General features: G+C 43.4%; 1 protein-coding gene across 2 annotated transcripts in view; it reads left to right on the top strand.

Moving 5' to 3' along the window:
* The window catches only part of EPHA8 (EPH receptor A8), a 580,176-nt gene that overhangs the window by 422,663 nt on the left and 142,117 nt on the right, over positions 1-15,396 (top strand). For both annotated transcript variants that reach the window (XM_078642852.1, XM_078642851.1), the window contains exons 3-4: positions 7,945-8,280; positions 11,943-12,067. In XM_078642852.1, the coding sequence (XP_078498978.1) occupies positions 7,945-8,280; positions 11,943-12,067 (461 nt within the window). The remainder of the gene's footprint in view (positions 1-7,944; positions 8,281-11,942; positions 12,068-15,396) is intronic.

Here is a 15,396-nt window from a genome sequence, read left to right as displayed (position 1 = left end):
CGATAGCTTCAAGCCCGAGCTGCAACACACCCCCAACAACAAACCCCAACCACATCGTACGAACACGGACCTTGTGCCCCCCCCGTGGACATAGCCACGGAGCCCTGTCGACTTGGGTTTTGCCCAAGGACGGGGCCCAGGGGGAGGCAGTGTGATCCGCTTACCTTAGACGAGCTGAAAAACGCGGGTCTCGCGTCCGACGGGAAGGGGGGGCGGGGCAGCCTACGGCCCTACTGCTGGCGAGGAGCAGCCAGGGGAGCGACTAGCTAGTGAGGGGGCAGCAGCAAAGAGGGCGCGTGGTAGGAGGGGCTACCCTTATATCCTTACCCTAGGTCCACCCCTCCTCCCACCCCCCTTATCCAGTGAAGCCCCACCTACCCGCCCCACCCCCGGAATGGGCTGGCCGGCTGCCCACGGACCTACTACGGGGTCTGCCCTCCTATGGGGTCCCCTGCAGGGACCGCGGGCATCCTGCATATCCCTCGGAAGATGTTCAAAGTCCGTATTTCCCGCCCATTCTTCGGCGCATTAAACAGAAATCTGGAAATGTAAAGTGCCTATAAATGACTGGTGTGTGCTTTACAAATGGTTTGTTATAGAGCCACGCGATCTCACCAACTGTGGCATGGTCGCATTGTTGGTGTCTCTCCATCGCACGCGTTGTCCTGGAAGAGCTGCGGAGCCTCAGTCATCCCGCTCTTCTTCTAGGAAACAACAGTGAGGCAGGGGGGACGGTGTCCACCCGGTAAAATAAGTGGTGGGACACCGTCCACCCGCGTGGTTCCCCAACTCGAGCCCTGCCATCCAGGTGAATTCTGGGACAGGTGACTCACGAAAGTAGTGGGAGGATATTTTGAGTTGTTTATGTGGAGACAGTGGTGTAACACAAAATGACGTTGCCTCCCTGCAAGATGTGATGAGGGGCCCCTGAGTATCCCATATCTCATAGATAGTAATTGGCCTTGGGCTGGATTGGGGACCACAAGCACTGCTGTGGGTGCCGGGGCATGAGTTATGACCCTGTGTAGAGACCCAGTCAGGCACCACACACACAGTGGTATAGCTAGGTGGACCGGGGGGCGGTCCGCCACGGGCGGCACAAGTTTTCGGGGTGACGGCCTCCCCCGCTCTTATTTGCTGTCTTGGCCGGCAATAGTAACTGCCACGCTCCTTAATACATTTGCCGCGTGGGGCGGAAAACTGATAAAGTTCTCACCAGCACCCCCTTTATTGAGGCAGCTGCGGGGCGGCAAACGCAGGGACCGCCACAGGTGGCCAGAGGGCTAGCTACGCCACTGCACACACACAGTTTTCTCTCACCAAGCCTTCAACATCAGGGGTTCGATAATCAGATCCATCAGATATGGGTCAAGCCCCTACCCCCACCTCCTCTGCAAAGACACTTGGAGTTACCCTGAACAGTGATCTCTCTTTAAAAACTCAAGTGGGTCAAGTGGTCTCCAAGTGTTTTTATCAGCTCAGGAAAATCCGGAAGGTGCGACGATTCTTCACTCCAGAGGCCATTATCCAGGTGGTGATCGCCACGGTGCTCTCCCACCTGGATTATGCAAACTCCATACACCTAGGCCTACCCTTATATCTGCTGAAGTGCCTCCAGATGGTCCAGAACTACTCGGCCAGACTTATCACTGCACAACCTAGATGGCATTCAGCTTCCCCACTGCTTAGGAACCTTCACTGGCTCCCTTTGGCCCAACTCTGTTCCTTTAAAACCGGTTGCATGATTTTTAAATCTCTCCACTGCAAAAGTCCCAAATTTATAGATAATCTCATCATCAGGCACATTCCCTCCCGCAATCTGCGCTCTGTCCACCTAGTCCTCCTCCAAACACCCGCTTTCAAACGCAAGCGCTCTGGAGGTTGCAGATTTGCTGTCCTCACATCTCGTCTGTGGAACACCTTCCCCTTCGAGATCAGGTCCTGCTCGGACCTCATGTCATTCAGGAAAGCTTTAAAAACATGGCTCTTCAGACAAGCTTATCACTAATCCCAACATACTCACGATCTCAGGTTCCTTTTTCTGTTTATTTTAGCGCCAGGAAATCAATCGGTGGCAGTGCGCACAACAAATATTTTTTAACATAACAAAAAAGATAAGAAGCAAGAGGTAAGAAATCAAACACAGAGTTTGCGGACGAAAGCAATAGTTTAGATAAGGTGATTCGACTAGATGTTATGATTTAATATCAGGAATATATACGACATGGGATGGAAAAATGCTAAAATGTTTCTTGAGCTGAAAGGCTCTAAGCTGTTACAACAGGTTGGTCTGATCATCATTATCTGCGATGTATTGCTTCTGTCTAGAACGCGGCAACCTTTCTGTGCTGCGTTTATTGTTATGTATTCTATTCTTTTGATCTCAATTTGTTACCTCGTCTGTTCATCCTCGCTCTGCTGGCAGAGCCTTAAACCTATTATCTGAAATTTAAAAGCCACATGTTTACTAGACGCTCCTTTGATGCCTCCCGTCCTCAGACGACCCCATTACTTGTATTTCTAAAAACACCTAAATCCAGGGTTGCCACAGCATTCTAAATAACTAATCCCATTGGCTCCTTTAAATTGTGATGCACGTCTGCTATTCTTTATGGCTCAGTGCTTTGATATTTGCACCGTTCAGCCATGTCCAAAGAAGAAATGTCTTTCCCGTCTCATCGCTCATGTCATATTTGTACATTTGTCAAGTAATCCTTTGCAGCTTTCGTCACACAAGGGGCTCAATAGGGTGTTGCAGTCAGAAATTGATACAGTGTTGCATGTCACACTGTGTTGTTCTGGTCAGTTAATTCTTCAGTTTATTTTCCAATTGTGATAGACACGTAGAGGAAATGAACAAGGAGATAACAGAAACTCACACGAAGAAGGATCAAGTAAGATAAAACACAAAAACCACCGTGCAGTTTGAAAGCCAATGTGAAATAACTTTTATATTTACTAATTTCTCAGCTCTGAGCACTCTCAGGGGCATATTACAAGCCCCTATTGCCACCACGGCGTCACTTTTTCTGACGTTGTGTTGGCCTAACGCTGCCTTGTAAATAAGGCACCTTTTCACGCTATACTTAGAGTGAAAGGGACGGGCAATGGATGTTGTGGTGGGCGTTCTGCCGCAACACCCATTGATTTTCACGCTGTCCCCTATTTACAAGGGTGGCGTAAATATGGGACAGCGCTAAAACTAAGGCCAGGGAAAACCTGGTCTTACTCAGGAGCGATGAGGAGGACATTTTCATTTCTCCTTGTTTTTGCTGTTTGCATGTGTGCTGCGTTGTGCAGAACACATGGAACCAGCAAACGGCTATTGATTGTTAATGTGCAGGAAGGTGTCCCTTAACAATTATTGAAAGAAAATGACGTTTTGCGTTAAGCAGCACACATAGAAGTTACAAAATGCCATTTCAGATTTTTTATGTGCAGGAAGTTTCACATTTCTGCACATAAACAATTTTCTCATAGGCATCCCTGCACTATGGTGCAAGGTTACCTGTGTTGGCGATAGGTGGCTAAATTAGCACCAGCACAGGGGAAAACATAGGTCTGCACCCCTGCGTTTCAGAAGTGGCAGAGCTCTGCGTTAGCCAAAGAGGCTAACTCCGTGCTCCGCCACTTCCTCGTAAATATGCACCTTAGTCTGCAGCAGAGTAAAGGCGGAGTTCGTGATTGAAATAGTATTACATGTAATGTCACACAGACTATACAAAAGAAATGATGGATGGAATGTTTGAATTAATCTCACAAAATGGAAATTGCTTGGAGCCCATCCTTATTTTGCACACCGTGCCACCTCAGTTTTGGACCAAGTCATATGCAAATTAGTCTCGCTCTTGCTCTTATAGAAACAGTCCAACCCAAACTGCAAGGCCAGGCCCTCCAAAAACATGACCGCACGCAATCAAAGATCGGTGGGTCCTGTGATCCCTGTGCCACAGCAGTCAAGCTACAACTGACTTAAGAGCCCCATTCAGGGCAAAACCTGTCTAGATTTGTTTGTATTCCAGTTTAGGGTGGACTTGACCTGGCAGGGGTGGCTCCTCCGTTATGGCGGAGGAGGGTCACCCCCCCCCCACCTCTGAAAGCCAGCAGAGGCAAAAGGCAAAAATAAAATTAAAATAAAACATTTTTATTATCATTTTATTTTTAGCCCTGCAGGCTGTGAGGGAGGGAGGGTTGTGGCCTTCCAACCTGATGCTGCAGCTACAGCACCAGGGAGGAGGGGGAAGTGATGGGCACTGATGACAGTTTGGACAGCCCTTTGTGGTCGGCCAAACCGTCATGCGCACTGAGCCTTTCTCCACCTAGCTGTGATTGTACAGCTGGGTAGAGAAACCAACATAGCCTCCCACTCTATGTTCGAGCGCCAAACCGAGGTGCATTCCCAGCATATGAGCAGCACCGGTATTGGGCGCTGGGAGCCTGCGCAGTATGCAGCAGGCTTATGGCAGGTACGCAAGGATGGGGCAAGGCGGCGGCCGTCGGAGCAGGTATGTCGTTTTAAATTTATACTTGGTTTTTTTGGGTGTTTACCTCCCCCCGCCCCATCACTTTGTACTACGAGTGGCTGCTACTGCATACTGGAGCAGGGGTGAGACTAATTTGCATATAGCTTTGTCCAAAACTGAGGGGAAAATGGTGTGCGAAATAACAGTGGACTGGGAAGCGGCCTACCGGTGACTGAGATTAATTCAAGCATTTCATCATTTAATTATTTTGTATACTTCAATTTAACACAGTGTTACATGTGACTATGTCCGGAGTAGGCATTGTGGATAATTGAGTCCGGTAAAGCTCAAAACAACATTTAGTGAAATTCGGGATCAGCTAACATTCATAATGTTGTGAACATTCATTTGAAAAGCTCTTCTCAGGAAAGGTGCTGATGCTTAATTAATGAAAAAATGCCAGAAGGAAGTAAAAACAATCTGTACATTGCAGGAGTTGAGTGGGGAAGGACAGCTGCTCTGATTCCTCCTACCTCGGTCTCTCCTGCTAACAGAAAGGTGACATTTCATATTGTCATGGTTTTATTCTTATTCTGGGGCATGAAGTTTCAGGGTTCACCAAACACTCTAAATGTGAGAAGGATAATTTGGACACAGGGCACATGGCTTTAATTGTAAAGTTGGATTTATTAAGCCTCCAGTGCTGTTGATGTGTATGAACACTCAAGACTAAGCTGAGGCAAGGCAGTGTTAAAGTAACACAATTATGAATTGTGAGTACACTCTAGAAATGCTAAATGTACTTATGCATAAATATATGTATAAAGAGGAACTCAAATGGTCACTAGTACACAAAACAAAACACACACTAAAATGATTAGAGAACACAAAGTTAAAGGTGAAGCCAGGTCTCAAATCAATATCCAATATGTACTGCTTGTGATCACTAAATGTTTATGAACATTGGCACAATCCTGAAAGTAAAACAAACAATATCCAAACAATTTTGTTATGGGAACATTTGATAAGTGTAAGCATGTGTGCTGCACAGGAAGGTCCCCATTCCTGCACATAAACAATCTTGAAATGCCGTTTTGTAACTTCTATGTCCTTCTTAATGCAGCACACACAGAAATTGGAAAATGGCTTTTTAAAAACAATTATTGATTATGTGCAGGAAGGGGGACCTTCCTGTACATAAACAATCATTAGCCTTTTGCTGTTTTCATGTGTGCTGCACAGCGCAAAACAGTTGCAAAACAGCAAAAACAAGGAGAAATGAAACATTTCTCCTCGCTTCGCCAGGTTAAGACCGGGTTTTCCCTGGTCTTAATTCTGGCGCTGCCTCCTATTTTTTGCCTCCCTTGCAAATAAGAGGCAGCATCAGAATCAATGGGTTTTGCGGTGGAACTCCCCTAGCAACACCCATTGCCCTCCCCTTTCACGCTAAGTATAGCGTGAAAGGGTGCCTTATTTACAAGGCTGCATTCAGCCACATGAAGTGGCTTAGCGCTGCCTTGTAAATTAGGCGAGGCCCCTATCACCATCAGAACGTCACTTTCAGTGACATTGTGATGACGATAGGGGTTTGTACATATGCCCCTGGGAGACCTGGTGCTGCATTATGATTATGTATAAATGACCAGGACTTGGACCCACCGGTTTAAATAAAAGGGTTTCGACTCTCACCCTCTACATGCCAGGCCATTACCAGGTAGCAACAATTTACATTGCCCATGCCAGGCTGGGGTGTGGAAATGAATCCTTGAGTTTGCCCTGCAACTTCCTAGACCAGGGTTGAGTGGGGAATATTTTGATGGTCTCACATTGACTAACAGTGTCTTGCCAAAGGTTGGGATATATTATAAACCAAACACAACGAGATGATGGACGGAGTGCTAAATCTTTTCAACCACTCACCACTAGTCAAGAGATCTAGGTTTAATCCATTATTCTTTTGCTTACTATGCTACCCCAGTTTGGACCCAACCATATACAAATCAGTCTTGACCCTGCTCCCCATTGAAACAGTCAGGCCCGAACTGCCAGGCTAGTTCCTCCATGGACCAGAAACAAGCATCCTGGGACCGGTTTTGTGGTATCACCCCTCATCAGCCAGGCAAGCTTGAATCCAGTGCGACAGCGAGCAAGGGACCCATATCTGGGCATACCTAATGCCTGCCCCTTTCACACTAAGTGTAGTGTGAAAGGGGGCCTTATTTACAAAGCAACATTAGGCCTCGTTAAGTCGCAAAAGGTGAAGTTCCTGTGGTGATAAACCCTTGTAAATATAACCTATAGTTTTCCATAAATTGATTTATTCACACAACTACATGCTGGCTCTGGTGGCTTAGTGGGCTAATGCATCTACTATAGGGGCTTGTGTTCGACCTCATGGTCTGGTCCCGGTGGGTCCACTCAGCCTTTCATCCTTCTGAGGTTGATAAAATGAGTACCATTGAGTTGGGTAACCACACACATCTGTTATTCAGTGCCAAGATACCCTTGGGTAAACCTATGCTTTTTATGTTATGTTACACACAGAATTTCAATTGAGTAAATCTAAAAAGAGCAGGTTTTGACAGTTCTAAGATGGTATGCCCTGAAATTGATGACACCCACCAATGTATACACAAACTTTTTTCAATAAAGCAAAGGTAAATTCCCTTTTGGGTATATTGGATCAAAGATTGGGCAATTTGTTTACAAGCACAATGGACAACTGCTGGCATAAAAAAATGTAAATCACAAACAAATATCTTTGTTGAGTCCTTACAAACACAATATAATACACAAAAATATATATTTGTGAATTTGCTTTTATTTTCATAAAAACCCTTTGATTGTAATTCACATTCATTTAAAGTCACAAGCAAAAGAAAGGGAGAATTGAAAATCACCCCTATACTTCTAATTCATTATCAATTCCTACAAGTCATCATTTCATAAGTATACCATAAAGCCATTCTATTTTAAGTGCCCAATCTTTGGTTCAATATCCACAAAAGGGAAATTTACTTTTTGTTTAGTTGCAATTACCCTGTCCCTTTTGCTAGAGAGGGGTGACTCCCTTTTTTGGAGTCTCAAACGTTTTCAGCCCATTCTCATGGGGACACTTAAATGTTCATTCTTTCAAATCACGGTCTATATCCTTTTTCCAGGCTGAGAAAGGAAAAGGAACACAGGTTAAATTGGCATCTGTTTGGAAAAAGGGCTAGCTCCGTGGAAAAAATATTTTCATTATGGTGGAATAAATGCTGAGTATCATTCTACTCATATGAGACATTATTACATGCACAATTGTATACTATGGACAAGTGATTAAAGAGCATCATTAATGTTCAGTAATCACAACGCTCAAAATGTGCTGTGGCAGTGTGTACAATATATATTTTTCTATTTATTATTCACACTCATATACCCATATTTGCTATATGTATGTGTTGCAGACCCTGTTACTTTCAGTTTTTATGCCCTTTAGGTCCCCCATCAGCCCCTGTCAATCTGATCTCGAGTGTGAATGGAACCTCTGTGAACCTGGAGTGGACCCCATCACTGGACAGAGGCGGGCGTCATGATGTTGTGTATAATGTGATATGCCGGCGGTGCCCCTGGGATGTGGGACAATGTGAGGCGTGTGGAAACAGCATCCGCTTCATTCCCCAGCAGATGGGATTGGCCCAATGCTCCACCCTTGTGACCAATTTGCTTGCCCACATGAATTACACCTTCTGGATTGAGGCGGTTAATGGTGTGTCGGACCTGAGCTTGGAACCTCGCAAATTTACCTCTGTCAACCTAACCACGAACCAGGCAGGTAGGAGGAGCCCCCTGGATATGTCGTGCATTTTGGACCAAATCCATACAGTAAATTCTCACAATGTTAATCAAAGTATATATTACCAGTCACATTTTTGGACTCTTAAAATGTTTTTTTCATAATCGTATACATCTGTGGTTTAAGTATACTTTGAGAGGTGTTGGTAGGCATGAAGAACAATATTTAGCATAGTGGCATGTTACCACGGTATGCTGAAGTAGAGACTTTTATTAAGGATGAGCAGAATATTAGGAATTTGGGCTAGAGATCTTAACAATTGTCAATACTTGACCCTGTAATGCCACTTTCATAATACAACTGTAAGAGGTATGAAAATGCAAGAGATACAGAACTATTAAGTGATATGAATCTTCTGAGCATAAATGTGCTTAGTTGTAATCAATTCTTTGGAGAGAGAGAGGCTGAGACATATAAAGCCTTTCCCCATCATAGTAGTAAATATCAAATCTGTACACTGCACCATCCTGTTGAGGCACATTCTCTATATTTCTACATAGGCAGATACATCAAAAATATTGCTTGGTCCCAACACCTGCTTTCATGTGTTGAGTCTACTGCGCAGAGCCTTTTCGTTGCTCTCACTTTCAGTGTGCAAGACCTTAGTTCAAGCTTTAGTGATCAGTTGCTTGGACTATGGCAATGCTCTTCTTGCCGCGGTCAACGAATACATCTTGGATAAAATCCAAGTAGTCCAGAATACAGTGTGTCTTGCTTAATTCGAAATCTACTGGCTAGATCTGCCTCCCTTCTCCTGCTGCGCTTGCTCCATTGGCTGCTGGTGTGCAAAATAATTATTTTCAAAATCTGCTGTCTAGGCAGAAAGAGCTTAACGGCAAGGGACCCAGATATCTCAAAGAGAAACTCATTCAATATCGTCCAGGAAGGTCTTTAAGATCAATGAACAAGTCACTACTTACAGTGGTAAACATCCTTCACAACGCAGTCAAAACACCGCGATGCCATTACGATGCGTCTTTTACAACACAAGTCGTTACAACGACTTGCGCTGGAGGGCGCTCTCGACTAAGGAATAATAGATTTACTATTCCAACACCTTCCCTACTGTACGTAGGCTGGAGTTGGAATAGTAAATATTACTATTCCTAAGTCCAGCACCCTACAGCGCAAGTCGTGGTAACGGCTTGTGTTGTAAAAGATGCTTTGTGATGTTCCGCTATCATTTTGATTGCGTTGTAACATCATACATCCCTTACGTTCCACAAATAAGACATCTCTCTCTGGAGGCAGAGCTTTTTCATTTTGGCCCCCCAATACTGGAATAAACTTCATATTCATATACAAACATGTACTGTTTACCATAGCTGCAGAAAATTACTTAAAACCAAACTATTTTAGTATTATAGTCTATTGCCTGCGTTTTCTCTGTTACGCCGAGATAACCTTTTGGGGGTGATTCATGTGCATTAAACTAATTTTAAGATAACATAACATAACATACTTGAATTCTTTGGATCTGACACCTGGTAACATTGAAATCCATTGTCAATATTTTACACAATATCATACCATTTGTGTTTAATCCACCTGGCAGCAATTTTACATCCCGCATTTTAACAAATTCTCTTGCTAAAGAGATGAGCTACCTCTAGGTTTGACTGTTTTTTGCACGCATATAATCTATGATAACATTTGATACAAACCACGTGGTCAAAATTATGGTTTACCTTGTTATTTATAGACTACTTCTTGACACTCATTCATTTTTTGCAGTAGGCTCTAATGTATCTTACCTTTCTACAGAACCACGTTTTAGTTAATAATTTTGCATAATTGCTTTAGAGGCGTTTTAGGATAGCCACAGGACATGGTTGAAAAGGTCCACCTTTTCAAGTGTGATATAACACATTTGTGTATGGTCTATTCTTCACTTTAGAAGATGGAATGGTTCAACTGAGCTGAAAATATGGAATTAACTGAATTTATTACAATATAACCAACCTCATGTCCATGGTTGCACTTGTGTCAACATGTAACAATGCTGTGGGAATCTCCAAAACATCATGAAAAAGATTTAATCTTAACCAATTGAGCAGTGTTTCAGTCCATCATTTTAGCTCATCTGTGCCATTACAGAACGAAGCAAACCACATGCAATTCTGTTTCAATCTCAGATACTCAGTCCAAACTGCTAGGCATATACCATCTACATAAGAAGTGAAGTAACATCAGAAAACCCTTGCCCTTACTTGCCTTCCTTATTGAGGTTCTGTATGGGTCCCTAGACACACTGAGCACTGCCTAGATCCACCAACAAAGACTTTCAGAGAAAACCTAAAAGTGATGGGCAAAATTCGTAACTATTGAGAATTGTAGGTGTCATGGAAGAAGGCGGCAGTCATATGCAATTCAGTGTGTGCCCACCACAAAAAGAGCTGCCCAGCCTAAACTACTAAAGACAGAGGGGCGGAGTAGTGTGGCTCACTGGTTAGAGGCGGCAGACCCAGGAGCAGAAGTCGGCCCGGGACCAGGGTTCAATTCCTGACGCGGCAGGGTCGTGGACTTGGGTCTGCAGACTCGATAATTTTCGCTTCGGTGCTTACTCTAATCAGGGGTTCCACTCGGCAACTCTGGGCATTAGCTTGCCCAATCTCCACAACGGCCCCATCAATTCCGGGGATGCCTGGCTCCACCTTGGGGACTCCCAGCAGGGAAAGCCAGGACGGGTTCCCCAGAGTAATACAGCACCAGGAAACCTACGGACGGGTAGCAGTGCGCTTTACAAGCTCAAATACAAATACAAATACATATTATCAAGAACGGCGTTATAAATTATTGCCGGTTTAGCGGCAGAAAACTGCTGCTAAAGCAGTGATAATGGGCTTGATAATATGCCCTTGAGAATTCCAATAGAAGTCCATGTTTTGGTGTGAACATGGGCTTCTATTGGAATTCTCCAGAGCATATTATCAAGCCCATTATCGCCGCTTTAGCAGCAGTTTTCTGCCGCTAAACCGGCGATAATTTTTAACGCTATTCTTGATAATATGCCCCAGAGTTTTTCAGCTTCACTGACAGAAGCATATATGACTGAATTCCGACAGGAAATAGAGCGGCATTTGTTAGTTGTAGTCAGAACCTGCAGCCTTCCTTTCAGCAGTGTCCTCTATTGACAATTAGCTAGTAGATGTAGCAAACCCCTGACACTTAAAATGTTATGCATTATGACGCCAAGTCTGTGAAAATGAATAGATAGGATCAATTCTTCGGACTGATGTGTCAATTTATTGAAAGATAGACTCACATCAACAAGCAACACCACTCATGGCTTGTCTTCAGGCCTCACAACCATCAACTGACTATTTACATTCAAGCCCACATGTAACTCACCATTCCACTGCTACATTCTACACATTAATCAACAAACACATGCGACTCACGCCACATAATGTGAATGTCAGCCTGTGTCTAGAATTTATTGAAATTGGATTAGGAATTAACTTATCCTGATCAAAAAATTTGGTTTTCAATGGAAAAAATATCAGTAAAATTAGTTGTTTGTCACATTGTGATTTGAAAAGTGAATTTCTAGACTCCTTTATCTAATGACCTATTTTTGATTTCAGCTATCACCATTGTCTCTCGGGATTCTAATGCTATGCTTCATATTGGTTTTCCAGCCCCATCACAGGTGGTGGTGGTTCGTCAAGAGAATGCTGGCCAGAACAGTGTAACACTACTGTGGCATGAACCAGATCAACCCAATGGCATCATTCTAGAGTATGAGATCAAGTACTTTGAAAAGGTAATAGCTGATCAATTACAATCATTCACCGGATCACTGTAAGACATTACAGATTACTGCCACATTATTTAAGGCAACTCACAATTAGATGTTGCTTTGGCCCTTTGAATTGTCTTAATTGAAGTTTACATTTTTCTGTCGTGAAAGAATCAGGCATGCCTTTCTCTGATATGTCTACTTCTGGTGTTCAGGTGTCCGTGCATCTGTGTAAATGCATTAGTATTAATTTGTCTGCATTGGCTGTCTTTGCACGCTTGGCTGTACACGTCCCTGATCTTGATGTGCATATGTTTGTCTAGAAATGACATCGGGCATGCCTGTGTACTTCTATCTAATATGTACGAGGACCTGCCTCTGTATCGGTGTATTTGTCTGAATATCTACCCCAAGACACTTGTGTTTGTCTCCAGTACATCATCTCCTTGTGTTAGTTGTGTTCACCCTAGGTTGGCAGGGTATGGCCAGACTTGGGTACCTTGCTCTCTTTGCCACTGGATTCAAACTAGCCTGGCTGATGACGGGTGTTGCCCCGAAACCGGTTCCAGGATGCTTAATACCGCTCCAGGAAAGACCTGGCTTGGCAGTTTAGGCTGGACTGTTCCCATGAGGAACAGGGTCAAGACTGATTTGCACATGGCTGGCTCTGAACTGGGGTGGCGAAGTGAGCTAAAGAAAGATGATGGATTCAACCCAGATTTGTGAGTGTCTGAAAAGATTCAGCTCTCCATCCATCATCTCCTTGTGTTTTCTTTGTCTCCAGTCATTTTGTGTCTTTGACTAGATGTACACATTTCTCTACATTTTTATGAGTTTCTGAAGTGCATATTTCAGCAATACTCTATGACTTAAGTGTGTTTTCTCAGCCTCTTGAAGAGTAACCTTTCCTATATAATGTCGAAAAAGTCTACATACATTATTTACAGGCATTTCTCTAGTTTTTACAACTGAGTGTTGAGGCACCCAGCCAGCTTGGTGTTCGTCTACTGCATCCCTATGGTGCTACAAGTGACCCATTCCAAGGATTTACTCCGAAAAGAACTCAACATAGAGCATGATTGGCTGCAATATTCCCATTTGAGTAACTTGAGACTGTGTTGTGAACTAATCATTCCCGTCTCAACCTCTATTGGGATGGAAATTATATCCCTTGCATGGCAAATTAATTTGTACTAAGCCCGGTCAAACGTTTTTTAGGCTGGTGTAAAATTTTATTCATGCTAGTGCATGACTGCTTGTGAAACCTGAACCTCTTTTTGGGTCCTGGCATCATGCTAATCTGATATATGCACAGAGAGTAAGGACTGTACATGATGGTAAGAGGTGCAGAATCTATTTTATGACCTGAAGGGGTGCACCAAGCATTTTCTCATCGTTGGCATAGGACTGTTGTCCATGCCCTGCATGGGTCCTATCAAGCGGTGGTGGCAGTAAGTTTTTATAGATCAATAGGGTGACCAGACATTTTTCCCTGTGTCAAGGAGAGGGCAGTCTACTGACTCCTCAACTGTTATGTGAAACCCAGACCGCTGTGCTGTCATTCCCTATGCATGTTGTGTATGTGTATGTTCTGTGAATGTGTAGCACATGTCTGGTAGAAGGACTCAGTGTGTGGCAAGAGTCTGAGTATTGAGACTAGTCGGATCTGTTTTGCACATGCAATTCTGTCCCAATCTCAAACATTCAGTCCAGACTGCTAGGCATATACCATCTACATAGAACAGTAACAACATCAAACACCCCCTGGGCCTACCTGGCTACGTTACTGAGGTTTTGTATGGGCCCCTAGACACAATGAGTTCTGCACATATCACTCCCACCAACGACAACTTTTAGAGAAAACGTAAAAGTGATGAGTATAAGTCTTAACTATTGAGAATTGTAGGTGTCATGGAAGAAGGCGTCATCCATATGCAATTCAGAGTGGCATGAGAAAGAGGGTGGATGCAGGTTCCCCAGATTATCAAAGCATAAGTGTGTGTAGACCAGACACTATAGTGAGAGAGAATGGAGACAGGGCTCCATTTAAAAATTCAATGGGGACCTTGTAAGCAAATAGCTACAGATTAGCTCTTCCTACACACTGCCATTAAGTGGATGATAGGGGTGAGGGGTGATACAGAATTTTCCCTTGATGAAGGTGAGGAAGTTTCTAGGCTAGGATAATCCTTTATCTGTCCCTGATTATCGCTTCAAGAAGACTGTTGACAGCAAGCAGCAGAGATGCCACTGCCATTTAGTGGATGATAGGGGTGAGGGGTGATACAGAATTTTCCCTTGATGAAGGTGAGGAAGTTTCTAGGCTAGGATAATCCTTTATCTGTCCCTGATTATCGCTTCAAGAAGACTGTTGACAGCAAGCAGCAGAGATCTCATGAATTGTTGTGGATTTTTTGTTGTTGATGCCCCTGCTTGGAACTAGCATATTGTAATCTGCTGTGAGAGCTATCAACAGAACAACCAGAACATAATTCAATAAAATAGCCATAATACATTTTTAGTCGAATCCTTGTTCAGCTTTGGGTGTGCTTCTCTGCAACCCTTTCCAGCCTTGTGGTACCATTATATCAACCTAAAGAACATAACCACCTTTAGAGTGCATCACAAGATGGTTAACCAATTATGTGCCAAGGGAAAATTCTCAATTCCTCATACAATATTGATCCAATTATTTCACAACAGCCGTATCAGCTGTGAAAAAAACCTTCTAACGAAACCATATTTGTTGTGACAGGTTCTAGGTGCACCTTCGATCAATTTCCCTGTTCAGTGACATAGAAACGTGTGTAAACCAGCTCCCTGATGAAGGATAACACCAAAATGCACTGGGGGCAAATCAAAATCTGTCAAACCTAGATATGGGTTTATTGCAACCAAAAAAGGTGTTGTAAGTGTACTGTGCATATTAGTCCAACAATCCAATCAAGGGTCACATAAACTATGAGGCTAAAGGTTCAATGTTTTGTACCTGTCACCAGAATGATTTTACTGAATCACCAAACATGTAATTGCTTGGCTTTTTTCATATTACTTGTTTTTGCGATTCAATTTTCATGAAAAATACCCTTTTGAAAAGGAAAATGTGTTTGGAGAACATTAGTTAAATAATGCATTATAATATTTGTTTGTTGGCAGTGAAATGAAATAAAATATTAAATGATGCTGTTCACGTGGTGGGGTTTTAGTAAAAGATATTTCAGTATGGAAAGGAGAACCTTCATTCTGTTGAAGTGAGAGGTTTTTGAGGTGGATGTCTGGAAGGTACATTTAACAAAGGCTCCTTGATTCAATTAGAACGTTCATGTTGTGCTTACCGTTCAATATCCAGATGC

This window comes from Lissotriton helveticus, chromosome 5_1 (genome assembly GCF_964261635.1).
Source record: "Lissotriton helveticus chromosome 5_1, aLisHel1.1, whole genome shotgun sequence".
NCBI classification, from domain to species: domain Eukaryota; kingdom Metazoa; phylum Chordata; class Amphibia; order Caudata; family Salamandridae; genus Lissotriton; species Lissotriton helveticus.
This window is presented reverse-complemented; position numbering and strand designations above follow the sequence as displayed.